The sequence below is a fragment of the Monodelphis domestica genome, chromosome 1 (genome assembly GCF_027887165.1).
Source record: "Monodelphis domestica isolate mMonDom1 chromosome 1, mMonDom1.pri, whole genome shotgun sequence".
Taxonomy (NCBI): domain Eukaryota; kingdom Metazoa; phylum Chordata; class Mammalia; order Didelphimorphia; family Didelphidae; genus Monodelphis; species Monodelphis domestica.
In genome coordinates, this window is record NC_077227.1 from 213,761,145 (window position 1) to 213,784,702 (window position 23,558).

General features: G+C 35.7%; 1 protein-coding gene across 11 annotated transcripts in view; it reads left to right on the plus strand.

The window, feature by feature from the left end:
- Positions 1 to 1,981: 1,981 nt before the first annotated feature.
- HECTD1 (HECT domain E3 ubiquitin protein ligase 1) overlaps positions 1,982 to 23,558 on the plus strand; it is a 111,558-nt gene continuing 89,981 nt past the window's right edge. For 3 of the 11 annotated variants that reach the window (XM_001364054.5, XM_007472523.3, XM_007472524.3), the window contains exons 1-2: positions 1,982 to 2,113; positions 3,644 to 3,803. In XM_001364054.5, coding sequence (XP_001364091.1) covers positions 3,664 to 3,803 — 140 coding nt within the window. In that variant the 5' untranslated portion in view covers positions 1,982 to 2,113; positions 3,644 to 3,663. Of the gene's footprint in view, positions 2,114 to 3,139; positions 3,162 to 3,643; positions 3,804 to 23,558 lie in introns of those variants that run through there. The other 8 variants (XM_056810418.1, XM_056810420.1, XM_056810422.1 and 5 more) reach the window with 4 other exon arrangements.

Below are 23,558 nucleotides of genomic sequence, written 5' to 3' on the forward strand. Positions count from 1 at the left end.
TTCTTAAATCTTCCCTTCTGTCATTGAGAAAGACAGGTTCTAATTAATGACTGTGCCAGACAGAGGAGCCAGATTTTGGAAGGAAAATATATTGAAAAAAACCCTGTTGGTCCCTGTGGAGAGAAGAGCTGAGAAGTGAAAGGGAGAGAACCAGGAATAAGGAAGCAGCAGAGGAAGACTTAAAAAAAAAATTATTTCAAACTTAACAAACACCAAAATGAACATTTCCATATATATGAAGAACAGAAAAATAGGATTCTATATGAAGCAGATTTCAATTACCTAAAGCTTACTTTAAAAAGTATTGCAAATTAACTTGTAGCTTACAGAGATATTCTGCTAGTCTTTTTCTTTTTCAATTTCTTAAAAAAGTTTAACCAAATAAAATGGACATTTCTAAGGAGAAAAGACCTACTTGTACAAAAATATAGCTGCTCTTTTTGTGGTGGCAGAGAATTGTAAACTGAAGGGATGTGAGACAATTGGGGAATGACTGAACAAACTGTGGTATATGATGATGACGAAATACTATTGTGTTATAAGAAATGGTAAGCAAGACGATTTCAGAAAAAAACTGGGAAGACCTTTATGGACTGATGCAGAGTGAAATAAGCAGAACCAGGAAAATATTATACACAGTAACACCAATATTGTGGAATAATCAACTGTCATAGACTTGACTATTCACAGCAATACAAAGATACAGGACAATTCTGAAGGACTTAGGACAAAGAATATTTACCCACCTCCAGGGAAAGTACTGTTGGAGTCAGAATGCAAATTTTTTATTTGGCTTTATGTTTTGGGGTTTTGGTTTTACAAGATTACTCACAAAAATGAATAATATGCAAATTTTTAATTAAAAAAAGAATAAACATTACACCATACCAAAAAACAAAACAAAACAAAAAACACCCTGAGCATTTCTATACACAGAGAAAAACAAAAAAGATCATACATGAAACTGAGGTTCTCACTCATGTTCTGCTTGCTTTTCTTTTTAAGGGTATAATGAATTCAACCAAAGCTTACCTATTTGTGTTTTCTTTTGGTATTCTGTTCTCTGAATTAAAAAAATGAATGACGTCCGAAAGCCCATTTTTACATGATGCCTTTTCCAGTCCCTTTAGTTATTTCCTATTTATCCTGTTTGTATATTGCTTTGTATATATTTGCTTGCATGTAGTCTCTCCCATTAGACCATAAACTCTTTGAGGACAGGGACTGTCTTTTCTCTCTTTTTCTATTCCCAGCATTTCGCAAGGTGCCAGGTATGTAGTAGGAGTTTAATAAATGTTGATGGATTGACTTTTTTGAATGACTCTTTCCCCCTTTTCTTTTCTTTTTTTCTTTCCTTTTTTCGCTACCCGTCCCACAGGCCTCCCTCATTTTTTTCCTGAAATGCAAAAAGAAAAGAAAAACAAAGCCCACGGTACAAATAGGCGCAGAGTAAAAAAGATGGGGGAAGACTAGTTAGAGACCGCTCGGAAGGGAGAAGCCAGGAAATAAACAGGAGAAGCGAGAGTAGGTACAATTCCGCGCAAGCGGAGATAGCAAACGCAGTTCGAGGTCGCCCGCGGATTGGCTCTGTGGTTGGTGGATCGAGAAGTGTGCGGGCGGGTAGGAGCGAGTCACCGCAGCGCCCCAGGTGGCTGTCTGTGGGAGTCGCCACCGCCGGCTTGATTCAGAAGCGGCTCCTCCTCCGCTGGGTTCGGCAAGTCCTGTTGTCGCTCTCTCTCTGTGGTTTCCTGGTCCCGGTGTCACTCCCTCCTCCTCCCTCCCTCCCTTTTGGCCCCCTCCCGGAGCACTATGGATGCGGGGCCCCCCAGCTGCCCCCGACGCCGCCGTCGCCGCCGCCCCAGCGCGGGCCTCTGAGCAGCGGGGTCCGAGGAGCCGCGTGTCCGCGGGGGGACGGACCCTGCCGGGGCTGCCGCCGCCTGGGGCTGGTGCGCGCTCGGCCGCTCGCTCCCGCTGTCACCGAGCCCCCTTCAGGAGGAAGAGAAGCACGAAGGGCGGGGCTTTTCCTGCGGCGCCTGCCCGGCTCGACCTGCGCGGCCTACGGCTTCCAGCGAACTCGAGGACCGCAGCCGGGCCTGGCTCCGCCCGCGGCCTGGTACGGGGAGTTTGGGGGAAGGGAACCGGGACCCGGGCTGGGGAAGGACTGGCCAAGCCCGAGGGCTTGCGGCGGTGGAGATGGGCTGGTCAGCTCCAAGCGGGGCAGCTCTGGTTTCCCGGGGTGGGCGGGGAAGCGGAGCTCGGGGAGCCGGAGTCAGGTGTCCAGGCCCGGGCCCCGGGGTTAGGCTGTCCCGGGGACGAGGGAGCCAGCAGCCGCTTGGACCCCTTTGTTCCCCCCTTTCCCCGGAGGTGACCCAGAGCCGACTGCCCTCCCTCATGGCTCCGAGACCCAGGGGGAGTCAGCTTGCCCTTGAGAAGGGGCTCATTCCTTCGCCTCCGTCGAGACCACGACCCTCGGGCCCGGGAGTCCCTGGAACAGAGGGGGAAAACCTTTTCACAACCCTTTCTCTCCCTCTGTACCCCCTTTTTTGCTGTTGCGAGGGTGCGTTGGGGTGGGAGACTTCTAATTATTCTCTCCTGAAGTTATTCTATCTCCTTTAAGAGGACTTGGGAATAAACTTAAAAAGTGGAGAGACATACACATTGAGATAGTGTCAGAGATGAGAGGGGCGAGAGAGGAAGGGGACTTTGTTGGGTGCTCCTCGGGGTGCTGTCCTATCTTAAGGTTTGGTTCTGGCTTGGTCACCGGCCAGGGGTGCACAAAAGCACATGTTGTCGGTTTCATTCCGCCCCCCCCCTCTCCCGCCCCCTGTTAGCTTACGTAGGACTAGAAAAGTCTTCCTGTTGTGTCAGTTACAAAGAACATCTGTAAATGACTTGCTTGGTGCCCTGGTTGCTGCTCTATCTTTGATCTTTATCTTTTGCTTGCTCCGGCCCCTCTTTCCGCGTTGTGGTAGGGGAAGGAGGCAAGGAAAAGGGGGGTATGGATTAACTATGTTAATGGTTTAACCTATGTTCATCCAGTGGCATCTTATTACTTTTATTTCAGATGTACTTTTTTTCTTTTTTAAACTTCGCAAAACTTCGCACGAGTGCCTGCCCACGTCTTTAATTGCCCCGATTGTGATTGAACCCCTTTGGAAAAGGTGGTTGTATACTTAAATGCCAGCGATATTTTATTAAATGTGAGGTGATTATGGGAATTTAAATCTGATAACCTTTTGTAGATCATTTTGTAAAGAAAAAAAAAAATTGAACGTGCCAGGGGAAAAAAGGAAAGTTGTTTTGCCTTTTTGGCACTGTCCCTGGTAATAGGAAATAGTTGGATCTGAAGCTTGTTTTACTATCTTTGACAAAAGAAGCTTTCTGGTTAGGCAGCAATTTAATCAGCTTATGTTCTCTGACACAACTGGTTTTAATTTAGTATAGCAAGGAATATTGAACCTGAGTGAAAAGGAAAACTGATTAACTATTAATAATGAAGTGATTTATTGTATAAATGCTGATGGATCTTTTTTTGATTCCTAGGAGGTCCTCAAAAATTTGATTGTAGTTGATGTATTTTTGATGCTCACTGATCTGGCTTGGGCATTTTAAGGACTTTTTTTCTTTTACTTTTTAATTTAAGCAAAGAGGCTTTTAAAAACCATGGCAGATGTGGACCCGGATACATTGCTGGAATGGCTACAGATGGGGCAGGGAGATGAAAGGGACATGCAACTAATAGCCCTCGAACAGCTATGTATGCTGCTTTTGATGTCTGACAACGTGGATCGTTGTTTTGAAACGTAAGTAAAGCCCTTCATCATCTTCCACTGGAGTTTCTGTAATGGCATCTGTTTTCAAACATGCCTGACTTTAGGTATTTAGAAATTTACCCATGGGTTTTTAAAATAAATTCTTTCCCATTTAAAAGCACCTCCAGAATTGTGGAAATGCATTTTTCTGACCAACTGAAAATAATTCCATGAAATACCTGTAATGACACTGTGACTAAATAAGAAATTGATTGGTTGATTCATTTCCAAAATATGCCATAATCAAAGAGAAGAATATAACTATTTTTCTCCTTTTAAGTAGCTATTCCTATACCATAAAATTAGCAGAAAGGTGCCTTCCACAATAATGACTGTGTATTTTTGAGCTTTTTTTCTTTTGTGATGCAAAAACATAAATGTGGCTTTTAGCTTTCATTTTGGAGGGTAAAAAATTGAATGGATGACATCTACCAGAGATTTAATTTTAGAAATGATGATGACAATAAATTGGGAATTGAGTGGTGAAGCAAAGTTTTTAACTTGTGTACTGGTATTCTAGCTTGTTTCCTAGGACATGAATTTGTGCCCAAACTTTGAAAATAAATAAAATTATATTATATGGTTCATGGCAAACTGCTTGGTCTTGCATTGAATTTTTGAAGGAATTTATTTAATTGCTCAGAAAAGAGGTATTGTAGAACCTTTAAAATTTAGGAGTTTCTTTACATTAGTTTTTTACATTTTTTTACCTTAGTAAGGCCTGAAAAGTAGTTGAGATTTTGACTGGGTTTTGATGTAATTAATGACCTTTTCAAATTCAGTTTTGATGTGGGTATAAAGATTGTATTGTGCATATGATAAAGGTGTTTTGTTTGTCTTTATCTTTGGTAGTTTAGAAATACCATTGACAATGCCATTATTACAAAAATCTTTGTTAACAAGAAAAGGTTTCCAAATCCCTTCAGTGACTCATTTAAAGCAGAATTAATATGACAAACTTCTAGTACACCACCACAAAAATAAGATACTCCCTTATGAGTTTATTATTTTTGGCTTTCATTAAGATGTTTGTATATGTTTTTGCAGAAAAATGAAGTATTTAGGTTTTCATGTGACACTAAATATTTGACTTTTTTTGTGTGAAATCTTTGGCAAGCCTTAGAAATCACTTTTGCCATTATTGGCACCATGTGTTATCATATATTCTATCATCGTATATTCTAATATTAGCATATCATTGATTTATAAGTACATTTTTTTATGAAAGATGACAGTGAGGTCCTTAAAAATCCAAGTATGTGTTTTTTGGAATAGAATGTGCCAAAGGACCCAGAACTAATATATTTATTTTATGCAGAATCGTAGATTTCAAAGTTAGATGGTTGTCACCTAACTAAATTTTATAAACTGCTTTTTAAAAGTCTAAATTCCTATTGTCTTTTACTTGACAGTAAATGCTTATTTACTATTAAAGTAGTTCTTTGGTATTCTGGTGTTTCCCTTCTTCACCGTTTCTCTTTGAATGAACTGATCTTGCTTTTCAAAATTTGAAATCAAATTCAAAAAACATTAAATACTTACTGTTTACAAGGTATAATGATCATTACTGAAATTATTTAAAGATAAATTTGATGTCCTTAAGTGAGAACACTAAAACAAAAATAATTAAAATTTAAAAGTTAGAGATACATATTTTTTTTCTACAATATGTTCATAATAGTTTAATAGTTACTGGCATCTAGATTCTATTGTTTTTTGTGTTCATTCACTTCAGTGTGCATAAATTTTTCTTTTTACAGAGTTGTATTAGGGTATACATTTTTCTTTTAGTCTCGTCTTTATTTTTGTTTACTTTATATGTCTGATTCTTTGTGTTTATAATTTTTAATGACATTGTAGTAAATGGCATTGTATTTCATTACATTGATTTTTTAAGTTAGTAGTTGTTTTTTTTCTGTTCAGACCTGTGTTTTCTTTCTTTTTATAAATCCTTACCTTCCATCTTGGAATCAATACTGTGTATTGGTTCCAAGGCTGAAGAGTGGTAAGGGCTAGACAATGGGGATCAAGTGACTTGTCCAGGGTCACACAGCTAGGAAATATCTGAGGCCCGATTTGAACCTAGGACCTCCTGTCTCTAAGCCTGACTCTCAATCCACTGAGCTACCCAGCTGCCCCCCAGACCTGTGTTTTCATGTAGGTGTAGGGCACTGATGTCAAACTCAAATAGAAATAGATCCCTAAAGATCACATATTGACTTATAAAACCATTTTTGTTTATTTTGTTGAACATTTTCTAGTTACATTTTAATCTGATTTTGTGCTTCCTTGGGATAGTGTGACACCTCTGGTGCAGGGAATCCTGGTCGAGGAAACTCACTCTCTACCAAAGCATATTGACTGCCATTTAGGACCTAAATTCAGGCCTTCTACAAAGGTTATATTGGACGTTTAGGTCATTTCTTGTTCTTTGAAATGACAAATACTGTTGATTTATACACATGTAGTATTTTGACAGTTAATCTTTGTCTTTATGAAAACTTGCTTAGGATATATTTCTGAAAGTGGATTTGTTAGGGCAAAGGTTTGTTTTTTTTTTTTAAAGCTTAATGTGTATTGCCAGGTAAATGTTAACCTTACATTTAGTGGCATTTAAAAAAAATATCAGGTACACAGTTCCTCTACTTTTTGCCTCTTCTTCATTTCTCTATTTTTACATCTTTCAGTCTTTGATCCTTGACAAATTGTTCTGTATTTTTATGTCCAAAATGGAAAATAATAGCAGATGAGAAACAAATTCTAGTTTTGAGTAAAAGAAAAACCTCTAGAAAAATGAAAGTATTAATTCTGAATTGCTTGCAAGTATATAGTTTTAGAGCTATAGAGAATAGTTTTTATTGAAACAAATTAGTGATATTATTGATTTTTGTAGAATGTCTCTGAATTCCTTTTTTTTTTCCTTGCATTTGAAAAGTAAACTGGTCAAAATCTAATTTTCGTTTTGAATGAAGGTCAGTTTCCTGTTTTTGTCCAGATATGGGTTAGTGTGTGGATTACCATCTCAAAAGAGAAGCCAAATTAGCCAAGTGAGAGTTTAAATTTTCTTTGGTAATTTGAATGGATTTGTGATCTCATCACTGTGAGCCATCCATTAAAATGCTATCAGTATCATCCACTTAAGCCTCATCCTTACTTTTGGTCAAGTCCTTCTAGTAATCCTTCACAAGGGGTACAATTTTTCTTTACTTGATATTAATAATCAGAAGGATACTGAGGAAAGTTACTTCTCTTACTGTTTATATGAAGGAATCTTGCAGGAAATTCGTATACATAGTAGACATCTTGTTGAAGGAGAGACTTTTAAGTCTGTATGCAGTATTGTTCTTTTTAAAAATAATGGATCTTAAGGGTAGCTAGGTCGCTTAGAGGACTGAGAACCAGGCCTAGGTCCTGGGTTTAAATATGACCTCAGACACTTCCTACCTGTGTAAGTAAGTCATTTAACCTTAATTGCCTAGCCCTTTCCACCCTTCTTTCTTAGAACTGATACTAAGAAAGTAAGGGTCTCAAAAAAATTCCCAAAACTATAGACCAATAAATGTCATTGTAAAAATAATGAATAAATTATTACAAAAGAGGATTGTTGTTTTTGATGTTCAATCTTGCCTGACTCTTCTTGTCCATGGGATTTTCTTGGGAAAGATGCTAAAGTGGGAGGGAGTGATGTGGCTCTGGGTATTGAGAACTAGGCCTAGAGATGGGAGGTCCTGGGTACAAATTTTACTCCATACACTTCCCTGCTATGTGACCCTGCACAAATCACTTAACCCCCATTGCCCAGCCCTTACTGCTTTCTGCTGTGGAACCAATACACAGTATTGATTCTGAGACAGAAGGTAAGTGGGATCTTGTGTTCTTGATACCTTTCAATCAGTTTTGTATATAAAGATATGGTCCACTTAGTTGTTAATAAAAAATTAAGAGCTTATTGATTTTCCTTTTTTTTTTTGAGTGGCATATTAAGATTTCATTCACAAAGTTGAAATTTACTTATGAGAAATTAAGTTCTTGTAACCCCCCCAAAATGGAAACAATTTAGTTTTTAATCGCATGTAGTCAATCCCTTCTTTAGTTGTCAAAGCCAAGAAATCCGTGGTTTCAGATTTCTCTGTTTACTTGATCTATATTGTATTAAGTCAGTAAGCATGTATTAGTTACTCACCTTACATTATGATAGTGCTTAATAAAATATAAAATAAGGTCATATCTTTTCATTTAATCTTTACAGTTTTTTAAATCAGACTCTTATCCCTATCTTATAGCTGCTGAGACTGAGAGGTTCAGTGACTTGTCCAAAAGGTCATATACAATCCCACTTAAGTGGCATGACTGAGACTGGAACCAGTTCTTCTTTTTTTTTTTTTTAACCCATACCTTCTGTCTTGGAGTCAATACTGTGTATTGGCTCCAAGGCAGAAGAGTGGTAAGGGCTAGGCAATGGGGGTCAAGTGACTTGCCCAGGGTCACACAGCTGGGAAGTGTCTGAGACCAGATTTGAACCTAGGACCTTCCGTCTCCTAGGCCTGGTTCTCAATCCACTGAGCTACCCAGGTGCCCCCTGAAACCAGTTCTTAAGAATTGTGGTCAAACTTATTTTCACTGTCATGCTACCTACCACAATAACTATAATGGTAGCTTGCTTTCTTGTGTTTCAGCTAAGGCTGCTATAGATCCTTAAATTCCATAAAAGTATTTGTATATCCTTGTGAAAATGGTGGCATTTTTATGGCATAATTAGATAAAGTCTATTGGGTTAATATAAATGAAGAAATTTAGTTTTCAGATTTTTAAGTTTAGTTATCTGAGATTTGAAATGTTTTTGAATCATTCCTGTGAGAATATCACATTAGATGAAAGTTCAGTCATTTAAAAAAATGGGTTCTGTTGTTGAAAATCATTGTTAAATATTACTTTTATATATATGTACATATATTTACTTTTTTCTAGGAGATAATTTCTAAAATACAGATATTTCTTAATATTGATTAAACTTGGTCCTTTTGGAAAAAAAATTAAAATTAACTATTTGTTTGTGAGGGTTCCTATAATTTCTATTTACAGATTAGGCAAGTTGGAGAATCATATAGATCTTTCTGCTTTCATGGATAAATTAAATTCCTTAATATGGCTTTTGTGCTAGACAAAGCATGTTTGGGACAATGCAAGTTGCCATTGTTTTCTGCTTCCTCTTGCCTCTCTCTTTTGCCCTTTGAGGTTTCAGAAGAAATCAGGTTGTTTTTTGAGCCATTTTTGTATATGGCAAAAGTGATTGTGTGTGTGTGTGGAAAAGTAGTTGACATATAAACATCTACTTACTCATTTATCTTAACTGATACTGATTCCTTCCTATAATTCTTTTAAAAGCTACTAAATTTTAAGAACTTTGTCTATTTTTTATTTAGGAGAGACTTGAATAGGGATATACTTTTAAGTTTTAAAAAATCAGAGGTGTCTTTTTTTCCATATCACTTTCATTTACAAATATCTTTTTTCTTTGTCCTGTATTAATCAGTAAGCCATTAAAAGTAGCTTAGAAGAGTTTGAAGAATTTTTATTAAAGTTATCTCACTTAAGAATTGTAAAGTTCTAAGAAATAGTAGGGAATTATATTACATTTTATTCAAAGTTGCAAAAAATATTCTTCCATAATATGCATTCTCCTTTTAGAGCATTTTCTTAGATGAGGATATACTAAAATTCCCTTAGTTTACTGGGTGTAGTAGTCTGACAGGACAAATAAAAATTTTTAAAGTTTGTGAATGTGGTATAAATAAATTTGATAGATTCAATTGGGTAAGCTATGACTTTAGGACACTAATAATCAGTTTTGCTCTGAAGGTTTTAGTATTCTTGAGATAAATCTGTACTATGTTAAATAAGTATATTTTAACATGAATTAGGGTTTTTGCTCTTTTAAGTTATTTTAGTCTTTTTAAATTTAAACCCAATAACAAAATTTGTACCTGAAGTCAATTTTACAAAGATTTCTATGGGAATTACCTTTGAAACACTGTTGACTGTTTGATTGCATACCCATTAAGCATTTCAAAACTGATTATTTATATTTTAAATCCTTACCTCCTGTCTTAGAATAGATACTAAGTATCAGTTCCAGGGCAGAAGAATGGTTCTAGGCAATTGGGGTCAAATGATTTGCCCAGGATCACATACTTAGGACCTGTGCCATCTCCAAGCCTGGCTTTCTATCCTTTGAGCTACCTGACTGCCCCTTTTTTGGTGGCATATTAAAAAAATAGACATGGACATTATAAGCTATAAGGAATGTTAGTAACTGGGAACCAATAAGATGAGAAAGTACCAGTGTCTCTGTTGTTGTGACTAGGCTTGATTTTGCAGAAATCATATAGTGTTTATTTTAAAAAGAAACTCACATTGAACTTGTACAGAATACAGTCATCCCTCACTATCACAGTTCACTTATTGTGGCTTTACTGTATCACAGATTTAAAAAATAAAATCTAATTCTGTGTCACAAAGTTTTTGCTGTATTGTGGGATTTTGCAGATGAGTACCCTACTGTACACAATGGAAATGCAGTATGCCACTATCACTTGTGCAAGTTTGCCAACATGAGATTGTACACAGCACACCATTGGCCATAGCGCTGTGTTCTGTATCCCGGGTGCTGATTGGTTGAATGACTGTAGCATTTGTCTGTAAGCTCTCCAACTACTTTGAGGATTTACACCTATTATGGGGGTCTGTGGAACTTAACTCCTACAATAGGCGAGGGATCACTGTACATTATTTTCATATACTGAAAGAGATATGTTGCAGTGGGGAGTGGGGAATGGAGAAGAGTAGCAGGATGTTTAATGTACAATAGTTTAGACCTTATTATTGATAACAATTTCTTGATATTCTAGAGACTATGTAAATAGGTAGTGTGGCATATATTTCACATCTGCCAATGATTACAACATTGGAGTAAGATAAAGAGTTAGTCTTTTCATGGTATGGTATAATTCGACTTTTTTATTTTGAAAATTTATTTCACAATGATATTATAATTTAAGATAGAAGTAGTCTTTTATAGATTTAACTGTTATAATCCTGTAAGATGAAATTCTCTTTTCTGAATCCCATTTTTCCATTGATGTCTATAAATGATTAGGCATATCTTGTAGAAAACAGTTTTTGAAAAATGAGAGCAGTTGAAAAGAATATGCAGAAATTGGAAATTTGAAGATTCTGCAGCCTTTACCAGGTAGGCATCTAATAAGTGGTGTGATTTTAGGGGCATTACAAAAGTGAACCCTTATTCAAAATATCATCTAATGGGAATTGACTCACATTTGGAAAGGATCTCAACAACTCTTATACCATAAACAGGAAACCCCTCATCAACATCCCTGGGAATGATCTTTTGGATGACTTCCAGGGATAGAGAAACTACCACCTCTAAATGTAGTCCATTCTACTGATAGTTCTGATCATTAAGATGTTTTTCTTTATAGTCAGAGTAGCTTACCTCTCTGAAGTTCCCATATATTACCCTTAGTTTTGTTCAGAGATGGGTGGAATCATAAGTCTAAACTGTTTCTATATAGTATATTCATCAGGTCTCCTTTGGGTTAAACATATCTTTTTCCTTCACCTGATCTTTATATGGTGTGATCTTTAGGCATTTTCTCACCTTGACATTCTCCTCTGGATAAATTCTAGCTTGTTATTGTCCTTCCTAAAATATTGTTCCCAGAACTGCAGATAGGTGGTCTCACCAAGGTTATTACTTACTCATTGTGGATAGTAGACCTCTGTTAATGCAGTCTAAGATTATGTTGAGAGACACTGTGCTCTAGTGCATAGAGTTGACATTGAATTCACGAGACCTGGGTTCAGATTTTGCTTCTGACACATTTTATAATTATGATGAAAACAATACCCTTTTTTAAACCCCTCACTTTTTGTCTTAGAATTGATAACCATGTTATCAGTTCCAAGGCAGAAGAGTGATAATGGCTAGGCAATGGGAGTTAAGTGACTTGCCCAGGGTCACACAGCTAGGAAGTGTCTAAGGTCAAATTTGAACCCAGTACCTCCTTCCAAACGTGGCTGTCTATCCATTGAGCCACCTAGTTGTCTCTAAGACAATAAATTTTTCAGTGCCACAGGCAGGTTAATTCTCTAAGGCTCTAAATTTTAGAAAACTGGCTAACATACTTTAATAAAAAAATTTACAACCCAGAATTCTCCAAATAGATGAAATCCTACAACAATCAAAAAAAGTTGTTAGCTTTTTGAACAACCCCAGCATTTGGAGGATCTGAGCTATTTCAGTTCCCATATTCATTATGCTGTCATAGTAATTATTGATAAAAAAAATTCTTATGGCTTCATATTAAGTCTGTTTTTTTAAAAAAAGCCTAAGTAGACTAGAGAGTACTCTATTCCTTCTCTTTGGTAGCTGGAGCAGTAGCAGCAACATTAATGTGTCCTTCTCTTTGTTTTGCCTTGGAACTAATGTTTTAACCTCTTAACTGTGCTTCTTTTTTCTATCTCTCCTTTTTTTTTTAATTTTAATTTTTTAAATACATAGTATTTAAGGCAGAAGACTGGTAAAGGCTAGGCAATAGGCGTTAAGTGACTTTCCCAGGGCCACACAGCTAGGAAGTGACTGAGACCACATTTGAACCTAGGACCTCTTATCTCTAGGCCTGACTCTCAATCCACTGAGCCACCCAGCTGCCCCATCCTTCTTCTCTTTTTTAAACAATGGTAGAATCATAGAAAAGTGGGCCTACTGTTAATGCCACTCCATCCATCTCTTTTCTCCTCAAATTCTCATGCTCTGCAGCAGATATCCCAAAGTATATAGGAAAACTTCATTAGGTAGAGTTGTTAGGCATTTCATGGCTTGTTCTTAGTGACCTGGTGTGATATAAAATACTATCCTAAGTATGATCAGATTGTGCTGAATTATAGACTTAAGGTATATGTTTGGAGATCTTTTAGTATAGTCCCTTAATTTTGCAGATATGGAGACTTGAGGTGTAGAGAGGTTGTGACTTGGCCAAATTTATAAGTAACAGAGCCTGGATTTGAACTGAGACTTTAAACTACAAATCTTGTACTTTCTCACTGCACCAGGCTGCTTATCTCTTGTCAGTTGAGTTAAGTGTGTTTTATATGTATACAGATACATTCATCTATGCACACAGATTATATATGTAAATATGGAGTTTTACTTTTTGTCCATACCTCACCCCCCCTCACCCCCATGTATGAACTATAATTAGAGAGAGAATCTATTCCAGTAGTTATTTTTATCTCACTGGTACCAAATTGAACCAGGCTGGGTGTACAAACAAGATGGTATATGTAGTGGAGAGGGCTGGAGTAGGTTATAAATGAACTAAATTTTTTGCCTATATTAGAATGTTTGCTTGAATTTTCTTTTATTGTCTACAAGGGGTATCTTTTTTTCTTACTCTTATCTTAAGATTTTTAATGGACTCTGAATGATTTTTTCTTCTTCAAAACTTTTTCTACTCATGCAGTAATAGAAATAGTATATTTTTAAAAAGGCCCAACTATGGAATTTTCATCCAGAGTTGTCAAATTTATATAAAATAAAATAATCAAACTTTTTACTTTATCATGATGCTTGAATAAAATCGCTACCCATGTGAAAATGGCAAGTTATGTCCTAACTTTCATCTTCATGGGCTCTAAGAGGCAGGACTTAAAGGTACCAAAACTAGCTTTTCTGTCCACTATGCTATGTTCCTTGGATTATTTTATCATTGCTAAAATTGTGACATGAATACTATATGTTGCTAGTGAAATCTGTATCTCCCTAGAGCTTTGAGTCAAGATTCTAAACTTGTTTATTTGTATCTATTTTTTACGTTCACAGAGTAATTCTGATGTTAATTGCAGGTGCTGTTTTCCAACCTTGGTTTAGTTCTACTTAGATTTCTGTTAATATGAATCCTTTTTTTGCATGATAGGCTAGTGCTGAATATTTGGGATGATCTTAAAGTTAACTATCATTCCTTCTGTCTTTTCTTTTTTAGCCCATTATTTAGATTGTTTCCTATATATAAAGGATATTACTTTGATTTCTACTTTGGAGGATATAAAAATTAAATACTTAATAGGTTAATAATCTTAAAGTAACTTTTAACTTGCCACCTAATTGAGAAATTAGTGTTTTTTACTAAAAGTATAAATGCTATATTTTATTTATAAAAACTTTGTTAAGAACAGATATACAATGATATTTTAAAAATTACATTTATGGAAATGCATTTGAAGCAGAACCACAACATATTTTATGAGAAGTTACACATTTAAAACTGAAAATTGGAGAAGTCATTTTGATTTTTCCTTTATGTGAATTATTAAGTCATTTGGATGGAATCACAAAGATTGGTGATATTTTATCTTAATTATTTACTGGATAGTCTCAAAAGGGGGTCCCATTTGTCAGTGGGGATGTGGTTTTTGGTTGTTTTCAGTTTTGTGGTTGGTTGTAGGAAAATCTAGTTAGGCTTAATGTTATGGCATAAGGAATTTAAATGTAAAGAATATAAAGATTGGTTAATTCAAAGATACTTTTTTACAGGGATGGGAATGGAAAGTTATTTAACAATATAAATATTCTAAAATATATTTGTTTTAATATTCTTTTGAACCCAAATAAATCAAATTCAGTTTGTAGAATTGCATCAGTGTGTATGTAGCTTTTGTTAATTTTGAAGGAAAGATATATATCTATATCTATATCTATATCTATATATCTATATCTATATATATCTTTGCTGAATTTTTTCCTTTGTAGTTGTAGAACAGCTCTGCTTTTTTCTGTGTTCAGGAAGATTAAATTTTACTTTTTTAAGGTTTTTATCTTAAAATACATTTAGATCTTAAATTTGTTTTAAAAATAGCCAAAAGTATGTGACTTTGAGAAAAGTTAACTTAAATTTGACAATGAGTTGATTAAAGTTAATAATGAATGCTGGTTTAGACTGAAGTTTTAAAAACCACATTTACAAAATCAGAATATGTACATCTTAATAGTTCAGTGATACTAATTTCATAATTAAGTAGTTGTGATGCATTACTTTGGCAGATTTCAAGTATTCTTTCTTTTTTAAAGCCCCTACTTTCTGTCTTAGAATCAGTATCAGTTCCAAGTCAGAATAGCAGCAAAGGCTAGGCAATTGGGTTTATGTGTCTTGTCCAGGGTCACAGAGCTAGGATGTATCTAAGGTCAGATTTGAACCCAGAACCTGCATGCTCTAAGCCAGGCTCTCAATCTACCAAACCACCTAGTTGCTCATCTAGTTATTCATCTTTGAAAACAATGTTTTCTAAACTTTTTTTGGATGCTTATCTCTATCAGTAAAAAGTTTTTGAGCATATACACCTGGTATGTGTATGTTTGTTTATAAATTATATATTTTTACTATTGTACTAATTATTATGTACATTTTAAAACAAAATAGAAATTTAAAATGATGAATAAAAGTAACATTTGATTCTAGAATCCATAAGAGGTAATTGGAGTTTGTTGAGTAGGGGAGTGATGGGTATAGATCAGTGCTTTAAAGAAAGTTTCTTTGGCACTTCTATAGAGGATGGATTGAAGAGAATCAAGACCTGAGCCAGGGGGACCGATAAGGAAGCTTTTACCGAGGTCCAGCAATGAGGATAACAACCTGAACTATAGTAGTAATCCTGTGAGTAGAGAAAAGGGACCAGATGAAAGGGTATTGTAGAGGAAGAATCAACTAGACCAGGTTACAGATTAGATATATGGGTGAGGAAGAATGAACAAATGAAGACAAATCTGAAGATTGTGAACTTTGGTTACTAGAAGGATGGTGATACCATGTACTGAAATAGATTTAGAAAAGGGTTAGGTTTGGAGGGACTACAACCCATCTATTTCTGTTTATCCTGTGAGACTACCACCCCCAATGAAAGGTTGGAATGCGGCTCTTATTCAAGGGGAATTCAAAATTTAACAGCTAGGTACAGTGGATAGAGCATGGGGCCTGGATTTGGAAGACTTAATATTCAAATCTGTCCTCAGATGTTTACTTACTGTGGACCCTGGGCAAATCACTTAACTGTATTTGCCTCAGTTCCTTATCTGTAAAATGAGCTGGTGAAGGAAATGGCCAACCACTTCAGTACCTTTGCCAAGAAAATTCCAAATGGGATCAGAGTCAGATATGATTGAAACAACAACAAAACTTGACCTTTGTTGGTTGCCTACAAAGGAGGCAGGATAAGTTAGAACAGAAAGGGGAATTTCCCTATTGGAAACTGTGATGTAATATAGAGAAAAAATCCCAAGATAGAACCCCCAAGGGAAACCTATGGCTAGAAGGATAGAGAAGAGGATCCAGCAAAAGAGATAAAAGAGTGATTAGATAGGAGGGAAAACAGGAGAGAGTGTTGTCCCAAAAACCTAGAGAGGAGAGAGTATCCAGGAGGAAAAGAGTGATCAGTGTCAAAGATTGTAGAGAGGTCGAAGAGAATGAGGATTGAGGTAAAAAAGCCATTAGGTTTGGCAACTTAAAGAGATTGATCATTAGTAACTAGAGAGAAGTTTTGGTGGAATGATATGGTTAGAAGCTAGATTATAAAAGATTAAGAAGAGTAGGAGGAGAGAAGGTACAGATGCCTAGATTTAGAGCTGTAAAGGATGTTAGAAGTCATTGAATCTAACCTCTCATTTTATAGATGAGAAAATTGGGGCCCAGAAAGTTAAATGTCTTGCCATTTACTCATGCCATATTTCTTCTTCCCAACCTTCTGATTAATAAAAACTTAATGTATGTAAAATTAATTTTCAAATAGGTATGTGATATATGATGTGCCTTCCCATTGTCTTTGTATCTATCAACTTTATATTTATGCTCTGTATTTTTGTATATACTTATTGTCTTCCCCACTAAAGAAATGTAAGTTTTCCAACCCCTCATCATTTATAAATATGAATTTAATTGTACTTCAGATAATGTAGAAGGTTGGCTGATAGTTTTGGTTAATAGTAAACTCATAGAAAACCAAATTTACTGTGAGCTTTATCCCTTGAAAGAAGTCTAAAAATAATGAAACTTTATTTAAAAAGGCAGCTTAGAGAAGTTTTTGAAATAGTCTAGGAAGAAATAAAGGATATTGCCATGGTTGAAATAATAATGTACAAAACACTTTCCAAAAGACTTACTGGTTTAGACTATACTCTGACCATTGTTACGCTATATTTTAAGGTTATTCTGTTTGTGAACATCTTGATTTTAAGTGTTAAAAGGAAATTTGCTTCTTAATGTCCCTATAAAGAATAAAATTTATAGGTTTTTTATGTCTTTTGGTTTTTTACATTATGATAATTTCCCAGTATTGGCTATCAGATTCATTGAGTTTGAAGAAAATGGTAAGCAAAATTGAAGCAGCAAATCAGCCACATCTGAAAGCTTATGCAGCATTCATTCCACATTTTTGCCTTTCATATCCACTTAGAAGGAAGTGTTTTATTATCTGTCCATGGAGACCAAGAATAATCATTGCTATTAATCTGTGTTTTATAGCATCTTAGTGTTGTTTTCATTTGCATTATTGTAGTCATCATATGTATTATGCTCTGATTGCTTGATTCACTGGAAAGAGTCATGAATTTGGAATTGTTCTGTTTCTTACTACTATGTGACCTTGGGGGGGTAATTTAATCTGAGGGTCTTTGTTTTCTTGACTTTAAAAAGAGGGGTTTTAATTAGATAAACTTCCAAGATCCCTTCCAGTTCTACTTCTATGATCCTGCTTTTCTTCATTCTGTTGTTTTATATGAATCTTCTCATATTTCTCTGAATCCTTATATTACTAATTTCTTGTAGCACAGTGACATTCCTTATATTCATATACCACATTTTGTTCATTTATTCCCTAAGATCATTGACCAATTTGTTCCTATTCTTTTGCTACCATAAAGATTGATTATTTTATAGGGGACCCCTTGTTCTGGGTCAGAGTCTGTGGATGTGAATGTTTTAGTGACCTTTCTTATATAATTCCAAATGGGTTTCTAGAATGGTTGAACAGACTTAATGTATTTATCTTTCTTTCAATACTACTTGTTTTTGTTTTCTCATTTTTATCAGCTTGCTGGTTGTGAAATCAAATATCAGTTAAAAAAATGAGTAGAATTTATTATATGCTCGTTGAAGTAAATTTTTATTAGTATCTTTTTTAAAGACTTAAATTATTCCCAATAAGCCTTTATCCCTCCTACATGCCACCCATACTTTATACCAAAGGCTTTTATTTTTAATGAAACAAGAAAAATATTAGCTAAATCAACCAATCTTTTGAAAAAATTTGACAATAAATACAATCTTCATACCTGGGGAACCTTCCCCCCTTTGCAAAAGAATGGGGGGAATGTATATTCCCATATCTCTTCTTTGGGAGTCAATCTTATTATTTGTAATTTTGCAATATCCATTTTTCATTATGTTTTGTGGTGGTTTTTTTAGTGTACATTGTCATCATCTTATATATTGTTTTCTTGGTTCTGCTACCTCACTTTATATCAGTTCATATAAATCTTCTAATTTGTCTCTGTTCTCATAATTTTTCTTTTGTATCCCAATCCTATGGGCATGGCTCATACTAGTCACTAATAAATGGTTATTGACTAGCATTTCTTCTTTGGGACCTTGCTTATTTTTTATAATTCTAGAACATTTCTTTTTGATTATTTTGTGATGATTCTTTCCAATTATATTGTTATAGTCATTGTGAATGTTATTTGTTTGGCTCTGTACATTTCACTCTACATCAGCTCGTGTGAGTCTTTCCAGAAGCTTTTCCAAAATCTTCTTTGTAGTCACTATCTTTGTTATTTTATATAGCATGGTAATATTTCATTACATTCATATGGCATAGTTTATTTTTAGCCATTTCCTAATCAGTGTTCATCTACTTAGTTTCTAGTGTTTTGCTGCCACAAAAAATGCTGCTATAAATATTTTAGAGTATATAGAGGCTTTTAAAAAATCATTGACCTAGGTGTAAATGCCTAAAAGAGCAATCTATGTCTCTAGCAAAGAATAGGGAAATTTTAGCCACTTAATTTGCAAAATTCCTGTCCAGAGTGGTTGTACAAGTTTATTGCTCTGTCAGAAATGAGTTAGTGTGCTTGGCTTTCTACAGTTATCCTAACATTGATTATTACCATCTCTTTCCATCTGTGCCAAATTTATGATTGTAGGTGATATTAGAGTTGCTTCAATATGCTTTTTTTGTATTAGTGATATGGAACTTTTTTTCCCCATATGGTAGTTGTTAGCATTTCTTCAGGGCCTCCTGAAGAAATAATCACCTCTGTGTTGGACCTATAGTGTCTTAAGACTAGGGATGAGTAAGTCCTAATCTCTTTCTGTAGTCTCCCCTACTCAGCTTTTCTTTGACCTCCCTATCTTATGGTCTTTTAGTTTCAGAGGCAACATGAGCACTCTCTTTTTTAGTAAGGAGGAAACACTGCTCAGTAATATGCAACCAATACTTTTCTTTCTTTAGAATGGTCAGTGGTTGAATTTTCCACTTTTGAAACGATTTAATTTGGTGAAGCAACCTCTAAAACAAACAGTTGGCCCTTTTGGGTAGCAAATACAAGTATTTGTCTGTTTTTGCCATGTACTTTTGCACAAATTTAGAGTGCTTTAGCACCTGCCAAAATATTCAACAGGGTTCCCAAGCCTAAAAAAAATGTTAGGTTCGGAGAGCCCCCTCTCAGGAACTTGTTTCTGATTTGTGCCCAGAAAGCTGACTTTGAGCATACACATCCTTTTAACTCTCTTCTGTTCCCTTCCTCTGGCACCCCTTTTGGGTGCCCTTAGGGGAAAGAGGCTATTCATGTAACCTTGTCATTCACATCCCCTCCACTATTTAAAGGATGTTAATCCATTCTGATACTGTATTTCTCTGTCTTGGGAACAGGAAAAGGATCTGTATAGAACATGGAGTGAGGAAGAGATAATCATTTTGGGGGCAGATGCATTCAGTGAAAAATAGTCTGGAGTTCTCTCCTTTAATGGAGGTTAACTGGTGTATGTTTTCTGTCTTCTTCATGGGGAGATGCTTCTTAGGTGCTTCAGGAAAAAAAGGCTCTTTATATTGATCATAGATGCCTTTAATTAATTTTAATCTTTAGTTATCAGAATTAACCCATTTCCTTTAAATTTCTTAATTTTGTTGACAATTGTGTATAGTACTTTTTCACAGTACTTTCTCTTTTACTCTTCCCTGTGAGTTTACCTTGTTCACATTTTGTCAAGTTCATTTTTTCTTTTTCTTTTTTTTAATCAACTTAGTTAATGATTTATTACTTTTGTTTGACAGCTAAGTGACTTAGTGGAAAAAATGCTAGGCTTAGAGTCAGGAAGATCTGAATTCAAATCCAGCCTTAAATGCTTGCTAACTATATGACCTTGGTCAAGTGTTTTAAATTCTATTTACCTTAATCCATTAGAGAAAAGAATGGCAAACCACTTCAGGATCCTTACCAAGAAAAATCCACGCTCAGTATGGTCCACATGTTATGGAAAGAGCTGTCTTGATTTGTGAGCATTTCCTACCTTAAACAATTACAGTGGCACCCTAATAAAGTTAGAAAATTTTATTAAGGAAAATGATGCCCATGAGACTGCTCTGCAGTGAGAGTCTGCTTAAAGTAACAAAAAATGAGGTTTTTATTGGTTTTATGGGATGACTGAAAACTTGACAAGCAAGGAGGCAGCTCACATGTGACTTACAGGTGACATTGGAGGGAGGTCTGGAGGTGACAACTTAAGTGATTGGAAGGGCTTGGGGTGGGGGTAGGGGTAAGAGCTAGAAGTTGAAGAAGTTGTTTTTTAGAAGATATGCAGATCTCAGAAGGATGGAACACACTTGCTATCCTCATCCATTTATTAGTGGTCATCAGGGATGGAATTCTTTTACTAGACCAGTTTAGAGGAATTCTTTATTCGTTCATTGAAACTTCTGGACTTTCTGTGTCCCGCTCTATTTCCACCCTCTTTATTTCTGGGTTCCACATATAGAATCAAAAAAAGTTGGACACAATGAATAACAACAACCACTTCTGTTTTTTTTAAAAACAATTCATGTGTTTTCAAGTATATTTTTTGAATTTTAAACTTTAACTTTGTGCTTGCTTGGGGGTTAATTTGTTGACTTGTCTAGTTATTTTTGATTGCATGCTTATTCATTCTTACAATTTATTAATATATCTTTTTGGAGATAGAAATTTTCCTCTTGAGTACTACTTGAGATTTTACCCATAAATTTTGGTATATTGTATCATCATTCTCTGCAGAATATTTTTATTTGTTTATTTATTTATTTATTATTTTTATTTTTTTTTAGAGTTGTTACTTGGATCATAAGGATTATTTTTTTCCCATTTGAATAAGTTTATTTAGTCAATTTAGAACATTATTCCTTGGTTACAATAAGCACATTATTTCCCTCCCTCCGGTATTACTTGTGTCCTTGATCAGAATCTACTTTCATGTTGTTTACATTAGGATGTTCAGAATCTACATCTCCAAACATATCCCTTTGACCCATGTATTCAAGCAGTTGTTTTTTTTTTTCGGTGTTTTTACTCCCGCAGTATTTCCTCTGGATGTGGATAGTGGTTTTTCTTGTAGATTCCTCCAAGTTGTTCATGATCACTGCATTGCCACTAATGGAGAAGTCTATTCATTCGATTATACCACAGTGTATTAGTCTCTGTGTACAATGTTCTCCTGGTTTTGCTCCTCTCGCTCTGCATCACTTCCTGGAGGTCGTTCCAGTCTCCATGGAATTCCTCCACTTTATTATTCCTTTGAGCACACTAGTATTCCATCACCAACATATACCACAATTTGTTCAGCCATTCCCCAATTGAATGGCATGCCCTCGTTTTCCAATTTTTTGCCACCACAAAGAGCGCAGCTATGAATATTTTTGTGCAAGTCTTTTTCCTTATTATCTCTGGGATACAAACCCAGCAGTGTTATGGCTGGATCAAAGGGCAGAGAGTCTTTTAGTGCCCTTTGGGCATAGTTCCAAATTGCCTTCCAGAATGGTTGGATCAATTGACAACTCCACCAGCAATGCATTAATGTCTCAACTTTGCACATCCCCTCCAGCATTCATTACTTTCCTTTGCTGTCATGTTAGCCAATCTGCTAGGTGTGAGGTGATACCTCAGAGTTGTTTTGATTTTCATTTCTCTGATAAGAGATTTAGAACACTTTTTCATATGCTGATTAATAGTTTTGATTTCTTTAACTGAAAATTGCCTATTCGTGTCCCTTGCCCATTTATCAATTGGAGAGTGGCTTGATTTTTTGTACAGTTGATTTAGCTCTTTATAAATCTGAGTAATTAGACCTTTGTCATGAAGATTGTTTCCCAATTTGTTGCTTCCCTTCTCATTTTGGATGCATTAGTTTTGTTTGTACAATGCAGAATATTTTTAATTGTTACTATGACTTGGTCTTTGAACTAATCCACTCATTGTTTATGCTGTCATTACTTAGTTTCTATTCACATCTTTATCCTTGGCTCATATTTCCTTTATTAATTACTATTTTTATTTTCTGGGCTTTTCTACCCCATCCTTTTCAAATCTTAAGTAAGAGCATGATATAGAATTTTCTCCCTGACCATCCCATTTCTCATTCCTTTGGGAATATTCTAGAATCTAGCTGTTCATACTTTCCTTTCTTGAAGTTTATATGTATTTCATCATGTCCTCCTTTGTTTTTTCCCATCATACTTTGTAGTGTTTAGGGTACTCAAGATTTTACTTCTTCAGTCTGTGCAATTTCATATCTCTTCTATATCTCTTCCCTCTTTTCCTATTACTCCCAATTTCCCCCTTCATCTTCTTTTGAGGAACCTCATTTTCAAATATATTAGTTCCTGGAATAGGCAGTAGGACTTTGTGTATCATATTGTGGGATTTAATCCTTTCCTATATCCTTTCCCTTCCTACTTGTTATTTATCCTGAGGCCAGTATTTCTTCACTTGGTGGGGGGGGTCTCTATCCTTTCATCTGCCCTCTCTCTCAAAGTCATTTTTATTTTTTGTTGGCCCAGGCATCTCATCCTTTGGAATGGAAGGTAGGTATAAGATCATAGATATAGAACTGAAAGGGACCTTTACAGGTCATCTGGTCCAGTGGTGTCAAACTCAAATAGAAACAGATGTGGAAATTTAATATTAATCTGTTTTGCAGCTTTGAGGTACCACCTCCCAACTAGCAGATTGTTGGAGGGGATGTGACAATATTGGGACACTAATGCATTGATAGTGGAGTTGTGAATTAATCCAACCATTCTAGAAGGCAATTTGGAATTATGCCCAAAGAGCTTTAAAAATTGGAAAATGAGGGAGTGTCCCTCAATTGGGGATTGACTGAACAAGTTGTGGTATATGGTGGTGATGGAATACTATTGTACTATAAGGAATGATAAAGTGCTTGATTTCTCTATAAACTGGAAAGATCTCCATGAATCGATGCAGAGTGAAATGAGCAGAACCAAGAGAACATTGTACATAGAAACAGTAACATTGTGGAATGATCAAATAAAATCAATTTTGCTACTAATGGCAGTGCAGTGATCCAGGACAACTGAGGGCCTTACTGAGAAAGAATGCTATACACATTTAGAGAAAGAATTGTGGGAGTA